The sequence below is a fragment of the Toxoplasma gondii genome, chromosome XI (genome assembly GCF_000006565.2).
Source record: "Toxoplasma gondii ME49 chromosome XI, whole genome shotgun sequence".
Classification (NCBI taxonomy): Eukaryota; Apicomplexa; class Conoidasida; order Eucoccidiorida; family Sarcocystidae; genus Toxoplasma; species Toxoplasma gondii.
Genome location: NC_031479.1, coordinates 2,299,291 through 2,312,507, shown reverse-complemented (window position 1 = coordinate 2,312,507; position 13,217 = coordinate 2,299,291). Strand labels below are relative to the sequence as shown.

The window sequence follows — 13,217 nt, the reverse complement described above, 5'->3', positions numbered from 1 at the left end:
CGTGGTGCATGTATCGGGGCTGCAGTACAACAGAAGGAAGAATGCATGCATATTGGATCGCCATCAGTTGACACAGTCGGCCGCATTCCCGTATTTAGTGTTCCGATTACCTCGATGCCTTTGCATCTACAGCTTTCTTCTGACGTACGTCGGCCCTGTTGTCCTCTCACATGGCGGGGTCACTCGTTGCAGGCTTCCCTTGTGAAACATTTATCTATTTCTTCCACAATCTCCAAGTTTAGGCCAGTGCCTTTCAACAGGCTTTCTCTCTGCTTCAACATGGGTTCAACCTTCGGCTGTCCCGTTCTCCAGCCGAAACGTGGATGTGTCACTTTCCTTATCTTTCCCGGCGTCTTTTCTGCCGCGAACGAGACTATGACTTCATCGTCCTGGGCATTTCTGCTGACGCTTACGGTGTCATTGACTTTCCTGGAAGAGATTAGCGCATCGTTCTATTCTTTGCAGATTCATGTGACTCACAACCGATGGGGAACTCAGACCAAAATGGTATCGATCCCCATTGATATGTTTTAATGCTGAAAATGCGCATTAGAACCACATGAGTGTTCATCTGGACGATGTTGCTTGCAAATATGCAAGTAATACAGGCTAGGCATTAACACGAAAATGAAATGCAGAGTTGGCGCATTATCCATATTTGGAGAAGGTGCTGCTCCTCTAGACGTTTCAGTTACTCATAACACTGTAGTCCCTCGCAGTCACCTTTTCACAGATTTGTTCCAGAGGCTCCATTATGGAATCTAAGAAGAGAACGTTTTGGGGGCGGGCTTAAAACACGAAAGAGTCAGCTTTCATATTCGCGTCCTCTGCTGCTGATAAATAGCACCCAAAACAAATAGTTCGTTGGGCGGAGCAACTCATCAACACTGACGTTTTTTTATACGCGAGGTCTGCGGCGAATTCTTCGTCAATGCCACGAAATAAAATGTGGTATCCGCATAGCTACCTTGTCACACGTTCCAGACACTTCGAAAGGGTTTTTGCTTCATAGATAACCCGCATTATTTCAACGTGACTCCACTGGTCGTACCCCTCCCATCAGTAGCAACTGGTGAATCAGATAAAACCTCCTCAATATGCAGGCTCAGCCTGTCGCCCGATGCAGTGGATAAACCTCCTATGCAATACAAGAGAGGGGCGCTCTCTGGTGTGGCAACAAAATGTTCGAAACACAGCTTCGTTCAACTGCACGGTGTCCGGTGATGACCGACAGTGACAGAGTGGACCTAGGACGTCAAGCGGTGGAAGCACAAAGCAACAATAAGCTTTGAACTGTCAGGACCTGGGTCAACACTGAAGCACTTATTTGCACGGTTTGCTGTGTCTGTTTCTTCAAACGAACGCTCGAGGTAGTGAGGACCTCTATCCTGTAATATGACCACAAAACTTTTCGTGTTTCTAGTGTTCTTTTGTTTCCCTTGGACAAACAACGCGCCTTCTCATATGTCCATTAACAACGGATTTCCATGTTGTGCATGTAAGACGAAGACTCTTCGTTAGGAAACGGTCGTGTGCCAGCAAGGCCGTGCCGTACAAAGCATGTGCAAAGAGTCAAACTGCGGTTTCTTTTTACAATTCAACTTTATCTCCGTGATTCATCTTTCAGCCAGAAAACCTGGTGTCCTTGAGACTATTCGGGAAACGTTGTGTGGGCAGGTCCTTCCAGGGAAGCCGAGGTGAAGACGATCGCGGATAGAACAAAATCTCAAGCGATGAATGACCGAGATTTTTCAATTCCGCTCCGATGTGCAGGACACTTTGTAATTCGTGTGAACGCTGTTGCGGCGCTCCGGACCAAAGTATATGCTATCGTCCAGTCGCCCGTTTATCGCTCTCCTTGTTTAGGCGATGATCAACGAAACAGAAATCACAACAGGCAAATGCCCCTGTGTCCGCACTTTCGTTAGCTCTGGGTCGTCGCCATTTTTCCAGTCTGCTCGCTACCGTCGAGTGTTCTGCAGAGACTTCTGCACTACCTCATTTCCTTGGTCGGCACCTCACAAATCAGAGTTCATCTGTGGTCTTGCGAACACCGTGATCATTCTTGTGGATAAGTCTTTTACATAATGTGACAAGGCTCCTATTGCCCCGCGTCCATGCTGGCCACGCTGCGCAGCCAGTGGCAATTGTTCTCACCGAAAAGCCTGTTACTGCGACGACCAACAACTAGGCGGCAACCGCCGCAAAGAGTTTTGGTGATCGAGCAAAATGAGGCTGCACTAGGCACGTAAAAGCTTGCACGTTCGATGAACATATCGAAACAGATGCACCGCGCGGAAAAACTGGAACCTGACACAGACCACGCGAGGTCGCCACTCCAGTGCAGACAGTGTAACAGTGTTAAGCGTTGCGTAGCAGTGCGTACCAACTGCCCCTCACTGTGTTGGACAGAAAGGCACTTCTCACCACAATCACATGTCCCTTATCTCGGTTCGTGGAAAGTACGCGCCGCCTGTAGCTGCGCCATATTCTGAGATAACGTCAGATGAGTGGGCGACTACGTCTTCGTTTGTGGTATTCCGATTCAAGCTTGCCCCCTGAGTCTCGTCAAAAACAAGCGTGTATTTGACGCAGCATCGACCTAGTTGTTCCTGCGGTAGAAACCTAGACAAAATAATTTTTAGGTCAGGAACAATGAGACAAACACAGAGTCCAAGTCCAAGGAAATTAGGATATTTCGCGTAAGGTGCAAGAGAACCGAGTCGCGTTGTAGTGCACAGCGCTCAACAAACGTTGGAAAACCGATGCTGGTCGAGAAAGAGACAGATCATGGGAACAGAGCCGCCTCGAAAGACCTCATTTCGTTTGAGTTCCATGAATGGATGGATCGAGCCTGAAGCGTTGCGCTTGTGTGATTTGTCTTGTTGTTTTTCTGTTCCGCACGTTTTGCGGTGCTCGTGTCTTCTTTACACCGTTTACCAGTGCGTGGAGAAACACACTATCGCCCGTTGAACTCCTGTCCCTGTCATCAAAAGCAGGAACCCTGAAGCATTCTTTTCCGTCATTTCCGGTAACTGCGGTAGCACGGGGTCTTGCTTGAATACTTTAGCCCTCCCTATGATTCAAGCGAGGCTGGCGCAGATGAGTGATATTGATGGTTTCGCTTCTCCTCTGTGAAAGCACCAAGAGTCTACTAATAGTTAGGTCGGGGACATTATAAAAGGTGTTAAATTACAGGGCAAACTGAGAAGGCAACGATAATGGACAGCGATTCTGCCATAGATGAAGACGACGTATCCATCAGCGAAGAGTCTACCGAAAATGATTCTCTTGAGCGGCCCCCTGCAATCAGGCCCTCGATTACCATGGCTAATCCCTCGCTGACTTCAGAAGGTAGGAGTGCTCTTGTGGAAGCTGTGACTGAGTTCCAGCTTTTCGACAGAGTCAGTGACGAAGAGAATGAAACGGAATCAGATTCATCTGACGAAGGGTACGTGCATGAGAAAGAAGATACAGGCCCGCGAGCATCCGATAATATGCCTTTGGTACCTTCAAAAGGAAACCCGTATGAACCACAATCCGCGGATGGTGGAAAAAGCCCAAAGAATGCCGAAGCTTCGGAGCATGCCCTGCTCCTACCAGAAGATTCCGCAGAGGCAAACTTCGAGGTGGAGACCTGCTTCGTCTTTCGGAGGTGTCCCTGGGGCCCAAGCGTGGGCAGCGAGGAGAGAAAGTATGGGAAAGGGAAAAACTATGTTCGTGGCACAACTCAGTGAAAGCTTTGTTATTGCTCTTTACCACAACATCGTCCTGAGGCTGGATGACATCGCGAACACTCCATTTGCTCCGGCAGTCTGCAGTGGAAGGAGATCTCCCACAGGGACGTCGCGCACAGTGGAAACATTGACACCTTCGCAGTCACACTACATCACCTGTTCGAATCGAACGATTGGGATTGCTAGCCCTTGGCTGTCACAGATTTATTGCCTACTACCGTAGGCTTCTGCCCCTGTCATACCTACCCATCACTTACCAGGTCTTTGGATTTTGTCCCATCGATTATTACCCGTGTATGTGCTTTGGCTCATGTAGGATGAGGTGGCTGATTCTGACCGGCTTCTGCTGCTGCATCCCTTGGGGAATAGGTTCGTCATGTTACAAGCGATCTGCATTATCCAGTCGGCACTCCACATAATAACGGGACAACTGGTAGTCAAAGGTATAGCAATGTTTTGTTTTATCGAGTCCATTCATCTCGCAAGCATCCCGCACTGGGCTTTACAGGCCCAGTTACGAGTGGTTGCCATAAACTTTCTACCTGCCGTCCGACCTGAGTCGGGGTCTTTAGTTATGATGGAAAAGTCCCGACCAGCTAATCTCGCCAGCAAACAACTCTGGTATGCATACTGATTCTTTCAGGCATGTACCTCGGCCTGTTTACCGAACGAAAGAAGGATCGTGGTTTAAGGCTCGTAAGGGACAAAGTCAGTGAGGAGTCCTTCCTCAGTGAGTGCTTCAACCCTGTGCCACTTCTGCATTCTTGCTGGGAAAAGCTTGCACCTATCAAAACCCTTATCAGTTCACATAAACATCCGCTAAGTCCAGTGTGCTTCGTCTGCGTTTGCACAGCTTGGGAAGCTTGCGGCGTTTCTTTGGGCGATTGCATGGGTGGTTTTCATTGCCCTGTGCATTCTGGCTGGAATCATTATTATGAAAGGTAAGATCTACTCTAAGGTTTCGTTTTGGGCCTCCTTATACGATAGTGGAAAGTTAGGGGGTCGTTATGGGGAACCAGGTGACAGCAACACTCATTTGAAATCGCGGTTGTCACCAGCTATCGACGGATCTGCACAGCTTCACCGCGGAATCAGGTGACAGTAGATCGATCGTCTTCAGCCTTGACGGATGGCCATTTTCGGGGCACGCCTGGCTACCATGCGCCGGCGCTGTGCGTCTGTCTGCGTGACTGTATTCGACTGAGCTAATCAATATGGTGAGTGATGGGATGGGGCAAGTGCGGCGTCCCTGCACCAAGCAAGGAAAGGTCTTCCACAGTTCGGCGCTAGCACAGTGGAAGAAGACAGTGGAAGCTTCTCTCCCAGTAGAAAGTGCCCATGTTGCTGCGCATGAACAGACTCGGTGTACCATTGAGGAGAGGAATTCCGATGATGTTGGTTTCAGGAGATACTAGGGTACTTATGCCCGTGAAATGGGACAGTCCCTATAGTATGCGCCAGACCACACGCTGCGGGACATCCACAGAATCAATCAAAGTTGAGCATGAAGCAAGTAAGTGATTTATTTCGCGTCTACTCAGCAATAGCCTGTATTTGCGATCATTGCTAACTCTACCCAACAAGGAATGTTGGTTTGAGGTACTGTCTCCTGGATACATCTTCCCTGTCACCAGATCCGTCAGCTGAACATGATAGTGGACGCACCGGGAAAATATCAAAGTATATGCGCACACTTGTTTATCATCCGCCTCAGCGTTGTTGGTGTTGGCGCTCAGTGACGCATGCTCTCAGCGAGAAAACATATGGGACAGTTGCTTTCATGGGACTTATGCCCGCGAAAACTTGGTCAGACGCTGACCTCCTGGACCGTAAGTTGCCGGCCTGAAACGTACCTCCAGGACCACTGGTACAGCCAGTGCAAGCTACACAGACCCATCCCAACGATAAACTGAAAAGTGTATTCCACATCATGTGCCCCTCGGTTTTCTTGTCTCTACAGATGTGTACAAGCTCGGCTTTGACGCTATCTCTATATCGCCACCTGGCATTGGTGACACGACAAACATTACTGCGCAAACAGGAAGGTTCTACACGGACGAGAATTTCCTCAGTCAAGTCCTCGAATCTTGCCTCGACATCCGATTGAGTACCACCGTGTTCGTTTCCCACAGCAACATCGTTACTCGGCAGTTCTTTTTTCCCCTTCTCATGGTATCATCTCTTAAAAGTACAAGATCAGAGAATCCGCTTGTGATTATCGCAGTGCTCCAGTGGAATGCATCTGAATTTATAAGTAGGCCCTAAATGCAAACCAATTCAGCTCCAGTCAACATTACTAAGGTCATGATTCTATTTTTTCTCACTTCGTTAGGGCTCTTGACTTTGATACCTCTCTAGTTCGACCTTCGTGATACGTTCGTGTTGTTGACGATTCAAAAACAGCTAGTAGCGGTACAATCTGTCTTCGTACCAGCTGACAAGACATTTGGAGTTAATTGTCTTATTTTCTGCCCCAAGTTAGCCATAGTACTGAAGCTGGAGGAATGGTTTTGTATGACTGTCTTCCGTTCCTCCATCCATTTCAATGATGCGTGCAAGTAGTCACGACCTCGCAACGATTCGATTGTGAGCGTACTGGGTTAACAAAGGCACACAGCTGACATCCTCACAAACCACTGATGGATTAGGTGCCAACATTTAAAGATTCATTCTGGTTATCGATAAGACAATTTCCCTGACTGACGTGCAACTACACGTCTGCCAGGGAGCTGCTCATTTCTGTATGCTGCGATCTTGTAGCGCCAGCCGTTGTTTGGTTTCGTGCTCTTTGACGCCTACACTGGGGATGAATGGATTACAGAAGTAAATCCGATGATGAACGACCACGAATTCTATAGGCCGAAGACCCGTAACTATCGAGTAAGGCTTCCGCCGTACGAACGACGCTTTCATGACAAGCGGGCGTCTCACCGTGATGCCCCTGTCTCTCTAAAACTTGTGAATTTTGGCAGCAGATAAATATGATATTCGCCTGGCACGAGTTCAGACGCTGTAGGTTTCATATATGTGCTACGGCAGAAAAACAAATGATCTTCGGAGATGTCTACCTACGCCTATCGGCATCGCATGGAGTCTGAGACTCGCACAAAACAGCATGTGGTTGCCATGCTTTTCTTTCGCTCCGATGTTTTCTCAGTATGTCGGTACTCGTCGACTATCCGAAGCTGCTGGTAACCCTCGAAGTTTCATTCCTGATCAGGCATGTCGAAGCCCTTCGAATCCCGTGTGGAGTGGACCTGCAGCCGAACACAGAAGCAACAGATGACCTCTGGCATTTTTGGTGTCTTCTGTTCTGCGATGTCTCATCCGTGTGGACTGTAACGACGGAACTAACAGAAACAATTCAGTGAACACCAGGTATCAAGGAAGCCTCACCAGTGTTGTGTAAAGCACATTATTGAGAATAAAAGTGCAACCTTATAACGCCGCTCAGCCTGATGGGTAAGGCTAGGAACTGCGTACCTGAGTTGCATGCTGAACCAAGGAAGATATGTGACAGTTTTGTTGCCACACCCTTTTACACACGTACACTTAGTGATTTGTCTCTGTCCCAGCCACCTTCGACATAACTGTGCGTGCTGTGAGCATACTTTTTTTAGGTCCCAGATTTGCTTGAAGCTTCTGAGAACGGGCTAAGGTTCCGACATCCGTCGAACCAGACATTTTCACCGCCACCAAATTCCTCTGCAACAGGCTTTCCGGCCATGCCTCGCGTGCTACAGGCTACTCAGTGCATCGCCCCTCCCACAGACAGCACAGACCAAAATTGGGACAGTGATGAGCCGGATCTTTTGGGCCCGTACCAGTTCTTCAAAGGGAAGTACAAAGTAAGCTTTATGACCATCCTTTGGGCCCATAGAGTTCGATAAATGAATTCTTGATTCGCCGACACCCTCGCTATCCTCGGGGGGACGCGCCGCAATGAAACACTGCCTCCACATGGCAGTTCCGAAGAATGCGAACATGTAGGCAAGCGAGACAGAATGCAACTGAAAATGGCCTCGGCTACAGGAAAGTCTAACTTCTGAGTCACACGTACGGATAAGCAGCTTAGAAACGCGTTTAGCATCAGACGCAACAAGTGACTGAAACTACTCTGTCTGTTACCTACTGTTTCCGGAATCAGCTTCCAGGTTGGGGAACAAAGGAGCAAGAACTTTTAACCCGTCCTCTGGATCCACCTCCCAGTGACAAGAAATCCCTGCTGTCTTTGATCTCCTCTGGAAAGCTGAGCGAGACCAACGAGGCGGATTCGACAGCGGCAGCGGAAGCGGAGCGCGTGGCTCGAATTCGGGAAATACCAGTAGAATACTTTGATGACCTGAAGATTGCGCTAACTGAATTTCTTGAAGAAATCAGGGACCGTGTCGACATCGGTGACTACCATCCAGATCGCTTACCTGTCGTCATTAGAGAAGACAGAAAAAAAGAATATATACACGCTCGCGAAAAAACTACAATTATTTTGAAAAGCAACATCTACTGCCTGTCGTCGGAGGCTTCGAATTATCAATCTGATTTTTCACCACATGGGGATTATCGGAACAGTGAGAGGAAGCCGAAGGCGAATTATGGAGTGTACGCTGTAAATGAACATCCGCTGCGTCCGGCACGGCCCCTGTCGGAGTTTGGTGCAAACGAGGCTGAAGATGACGAAGACGAGTTGCTTTTCCTGTCCCCACGGCTTCGAGGGACGGATGCGCGCGATCACGTTCTCACAAAAAATCAACTCCGGGAGCACCTCGGACCCCCTGCACCTGCCGTTCATCCTGAAAGATTCTCTGCTGCTCAAAAAAGGAAACTCAAAATATATTATGCGAGACTTGACCGTAGCAGATCAAACCAAGCCACGCGTAGGCAAAAAGCGTCAGCAAAAAAGCTGGAGGCTCTAAGGAATAGGACATAGTTCAAGGAAAGCTCAATACCACTGCGAAGCAATTGGGGAAATTAGCAGGAGGGGACAGTTTCACAGAAACCCAGAATCATAAACCTATGACAAATACCTCCGGCACCTTCTCGAGACAAAATGTGACACTGGCTAATGACATTTATGACGCGCTTTCTTGCCTTCTGCCAGTAGACTCGATTGGTCCGTGTTTTGATGCCTAGAAAGGCAATGAATAGTCTTGCTTCATACTGTGTTGACTACAAAACTCTAGTTTTTTGGAATGCATATGTGAGTCCGTCTAGTCGACTTCTGTACACAGGTGAATATCAGCATTCTTGTGAACCCCTCCGTGTTCTCTCGTTCGAGGGCCTGTAGTGTTTCTCCTGTGGCGCAAACATCCGGAGTATCATTTCTATCAATAGCCTGTCGTGTTCGTAATCTCGCAAGAACATAGATCACAGAAGCCTCGTTGAGGTGCCCGCACGCTCGATGGAAAATTTACGTTCAACGAAAAAGTCTCTACACGTCTTTGGTCCGGTTCTTGGTGGCTGCTTCCGAACGCATGCCACTGCCAGATACAGACACACTGACACCAGCCCTAAGCAACTCCTGCGCCAGGATAAGTCGGTGCCGTTCTTGCCATCGGCTGACCATATCGCTTCGTTTTTCCCCACTCGCACTGCCCCGGTCCTGCTGCACAAGCGAAAGACTCCAAATAGATTCCTTACGAAAGAGTGCGTGGAAATGTCTTGACGTGAATCCGTCGAACTCTTCCAAGCAGTTGTCAGCAGTTCCTCGACAGTGTTGGATCGTTTCATCCGCGCTTGCATTGCCAGGCAATATTACAGAGCCTGCAAGACTAAGCGGCTTCTCTGCGGACTGAGGCAAAGCAGTTGTGAATGTCTGTTCTGAAGCTGTATCCCGAGTCGTTGTGGGTCCCTTGGGATCGGTGGAGTCACCTTCCGCCTCGTGGCCGTGCGCCTTAGTCCCTAAAGAATACCGATTCGCATAGGCTGAGCATCTGCGAATGTACGCTATAAAAAGTTCTCCCCGTCCACACCACGGAGCCTCGAAGTGTGGGAAAAGCTGAAGAACGTCTGCATTAAACTGGAGGGCCTTGACGAGCAAAGCATGAGCCACCCCCAGTTTCGGACCTGGGGCCGTTGCCGGGAAGTCGCTTCCATAGGACTTTTTGGCTGGTAACAACTCCGACGGGTCAGAGGATAAGATAGACGACAGAGATTCGTCAAACAGCTTCGACGCATGGTGAAAAGGAGCATGCGAATGCGCTAGAATCCCGCACTGGCTCTCTATAAAGGTACTAAGTTGCTGCATGATACGATATCGTAATTCTTCAAGCGCAGTTTGTTCCTTCGCTCCGCCTGTAGGAAAGCATTGCTCTCTATCGCCTCTCTGCACTGCGGAAGGCCCGAGTGCGCCTGTGTGCATACCGCAAACAGGGAAGCGGCGAAACAATGTCTTCACCTCCTGTTCGATTTTCGCGAAGTGCTCCCAAGCCTGGTAGCTGTGAGGCCTCTGAGCCGCATGCTCTGCCACCAGAGCAAGCTCAGTGTCCAGAAAGTCAGACAGTTCTGCTGTCATCCATCGTACCCAATCGTGATTGTCAGACGCATCCGCACCTCTCTGCGAGAGCTCTCGCACACAGGCCCTCTTGTCGTTGTCTTCTGAAACTGACGTACAGTCCGCCCCTCGGCAAATATCTGCATCTCCGGGGTCACAAATGTCCGAGTTTCCGGTACTGAACGTCTCCACTGGTTCCTCACTGCGCATCTTGCTCGTGCCAGACACGACCTCGGAGCGAGCATCGCTGAGGTTGTTCGGGTGTATTTGGAAGTCGCCTGAATGCGAACAACGTTGGGAAACGGGTTCTTTTGGACCGGCGAGACACAAGAGAGAGCAAACGATAGTCCGGCACACGTAGCGGCGGTACGCCCACAGGTCGCCACATTTCGGATGGACCTCGAGCAGATGTTTGACAGAGGCGAGTTCTTCTTTGAGTTTGTTCCACGTCTCGAGAAAGACAGTCGCACAACTATCTTCTACCTCACCTCCCGCGTGCAGGTGTTCACGGCTACACTGATCCTGGAAACCAAATCTGCTGTGCCCTTCCGGAGAGCCTTCTTGAGTCTTCGCGTTGATCCATCTTCTTTTTGTCCCATCGCCTCTCTCTGCGTTCACTGTTTTCACGAGAAAAGTCTCTACATTTCGGTGCCCGGCGTCTTTGTCTGATTCGATGCCTGTCTCTTCCCCACCTCTGCGAGCCTCTTGCTCATCATTGTGTACCCGGCCACAGGCTTTCCTACGGGGTATTGAACCGACACAGCCGTTCGCGATATGTGAAATAAGTTTTTTGACTTCTTCTCCGAGCTGCTGCACGCGGTTTTGGGCAAACTTCAGAGCTAAAGGGCAACTTCCATTCATGAGCAGCGCCAAGCGAACCCATCCAACCCAACGATTTTCAACGGCTTTCCTCGAATCTGTACAGGAGGGGCCATGAGTATCCCGCGGTAAACGGGTGAGTCCTGATGACGCAGCGATGTACAACCGCATTACCATGCACTGACAAATCGCCAGGCACCTGGATTGATCATCAAAACTGACTCCAGTCCAGTCGTCCCCGAGGTGTTCGTTCTCGTTTTCATCAGCGGGAACACACGGAAGGTCGCCTTCGGGTTTCCCCTCTTCTAGACGAGACTGAGTCTTTTCTTGGGGACGTCGATGGACTCGAGTACCTAAACGAGCCTCCGGTTTGCACAGTCCTTCACAGGCACCATTTTCAGGATAGACTTCTCTTGCGCAGGTGTTCTCCTGCGAGCATGCGACAAGACGATCAACCGTTAAGTGTGTACGACGAGGGAAAAAGACGTCAAAGGTTTCACATGGAAGCACAGTCGCCTCAACAACCGCGCTCGGAGGCTCCAGAATATTAGCCACGGCAGATGCAATGAAAAATGCTTTTCCTGTCCTGCGAGCCGACATCTGTCGGTCAACACAGGCCACAGACGGAGAGCGTTGCCGCTCCATTTGGTGCTTTCACCATTGAACTTGTTGTGTTTCAGAAAAAGTATGTCATCTGCTGTGTCATATAAAAACATCACGAGGCAGTGACGTATGCTGGCAGTTCCTTTGGATCGTACACTGCGTGAACACGCATACGCACTTCCAGGTCCCTGAAACAATACGGACTCGTAGCACAACTTTGACAAAGGCCCGTGCATCTACGGGAAGTGCGATCAAGTAGATTACTGCTTGCTGGGTCGTCAGATTACCAGCTCAGTGTAGCCGGTGTATAAGCGAATTCGACTTGTACCCGTAAAAAAGCATAAACGCTCAATTTCATTTTAAATACGAGCCACTGGAGTCCTCTTCGCCGGCAGACGGTGGCACACGAAATGGACAGAAGCGGTCCGGCTGCTCCATTGCTCGCTGCAAAGCGGGGACGAGGAAAGACGGTTCTTGGGTAAGCTCATGCAATTTTTGTAGTTGCGGAAATAAGAACAGCAGTGAGGAGGGGGGGGCAGTTCCGACGCAAACGGTCAGCGGCGCAACGGTTTCCACATGAAGACATAGACCAGATGGGCATAATCGGGGACGGGCCCGTGACCTCCTGAGAGGTAAAGGACCGTTGCCGAAAGAGAAAGGAAACAATGCAAAAATACCCGATTTCTAGAGAACTAAAGGAAGAAATTGACTTATTCCTTCTTCAACAAAATCAGCATTCGGGGGGGCCAACGAGTATTCGATGAGACAGACGACAAGCGCGACTTCGCGCTGGAGACACGTGGCATCACATCAAGCGGTTTCTGATCTTTCTCACCAACCTTTCGGTATTCGACAAGGTTAGCTCGTTACGCCGGAGAAATTGGCTTTCTTTTCCTTTCACGTTAGCCAATGGCCCTTCGTCATGCTTCCTCGCGCCCCCGGGGTGTCTCATCTGCATCGTCTATTTGGTACGGAGGGATCTTCCATGTTCAGCTCAGATGCACACGGTGACACGGCGACCACGGCTGCATTCAGTGACTGCCACAACCAAATGGGGCTTCCGTTTTTAGGAAAAGAACTTGTGTAGTGAGGTCGTAACATCGTCAGAGACGCTCGAAGGACCAACCGTGTTTGCGCTCCCTTCGCGAGACAATAAAAGAAACAGGCGAAATGGGTTCGCCCTTTGCTCAACAGCAATTGACTAAAGCACAGAAGAACGACAAGTGGTTCCTGTCACTATGTGCCTCAGGTGGAGTGTGCCAGCAGTCCTGTGTTAAAGAACAAAGATGCTGCAGAGGGATGGAGCTTTTAGGAAAGCCTGTCAGAGCGTAACTTGTCGGCGATAGAACATACCGTCCGGCCGTGTCCATTCTAGGGTGGCAAATGCTATCGTACCGCAGTTGAAAATAAGCAGGACAGCCAGTTTGGTATGGGGCAAATGATGTGATACGTGTCACTATTGCGAGTCATTTTTTTACATTATTTTTCTAAGGGTGCGTAAACAGGACCACGAGGTATGCGATATTGTCCACATGCAAGTTGAGCCCACCAAGTGAGGGAAAAGACAG

General features: G+C 49.5%; 3 protein-coding genes across 3 annotated transcripts; 1 reads left to right on the top strand and 2 right to left on the bottom strand.

The window, feature by feature from the left end:
- Positions 1 to 3,326: 3,326 nt before the first annotated feature.
- Positions 3,327 to 3,737, top strand: TGME49_311820 (hypothetical protein; the record flags this gene model as incomplete). The annotated part of the gene is made up of 1 exon (XM_002364373.1): positions 3,327 to 3,737. One exon carries the CDS (start codon positions 3,327 to 3,329, stop codon positions 3,735 to 3,737), a length of 411 nt encoding a protein of 136 aa, XP_002364414.1.
- Positions 3,738 to 6,454: 2,717 nt separating this feature from the next.
- Positions 6,455 to 8,209, bottom strand: TGME49_311815 (hypothetical protein). Its single transcript, XM_018782691.1, has 3 exons — positions 7,562 to 8,209; positions 6,810 to 6,994; positions 6,455 to 6,747 (listed from the first exon to the last, which is right to left on the bottom strand). Exons 1-2 carry the CDS (start codon positions 7,825 to 7,827, stop codon positions 6,913 to 6,915), a joined length of 348 nt encoding a protein of 115 aa, XP_018635502.1. The 5' UTR covers positions 7,828 to 8,209; the 3' UTR covers positions 6,455 to 6,747; positions 6,810 to 6,912.
- On the bottom strand, positions 8,201 to 12,342 carry TGME49_311810 (hypothetical protein). The gene is made up of 2 exons (XM_018782690.1): positions 9,375 to 12,342; positions 8,201 to 8,542 (listed from the first exon to the last, which is right to left on the bottom strand). The coding sequence occupies exons 1-2, from the start codon at positions 11,689 to 11,691 to the stop codon at positions 8,523 to 8,525; spliced, it is 2,337 nt and encodes a 778-aa protein (XP_018635503.1). The 5' UTR covers positions 11,692 to 12,342; the 3' UTR covers positions 8,201 to 8,522.
- Positions 12,343 to 13,217: the final 875 nt, after the last annotated feature.

Bases quoted from the DNA above. Each gene is read 5' to 3' on its own strand.
- TGME49_311815 (XM_018782691.1), bottom strand. From the start codon at position 7,827: ATGCTAAACGCGTTTCTAAGCTGCTTATCCGTACGTGTGACTCAGAAG. The intron at 6,995-7,561 runs GTACGGGCCCAA...GTTCGGCTGCAG, and splicing joins TACTTCCCTTTGAAGAACTG to GTCCACTCCACACGGGATTC.
- TGME49_311810 (XM_018782690.1), bottom strand. From the start codon at position 11,691: ATGGAGCGGCAACGCTCTCCGTCTGTGGCCTGTGTTGACCGACAGATG. The intron at 8,543-9,374 runs GTAAGGAATCTA...TTTTTTGAGCAG, and splicing joins ACATTTCCACGCACTCTTTC to CAGAGAATCTTTCAGGATGA.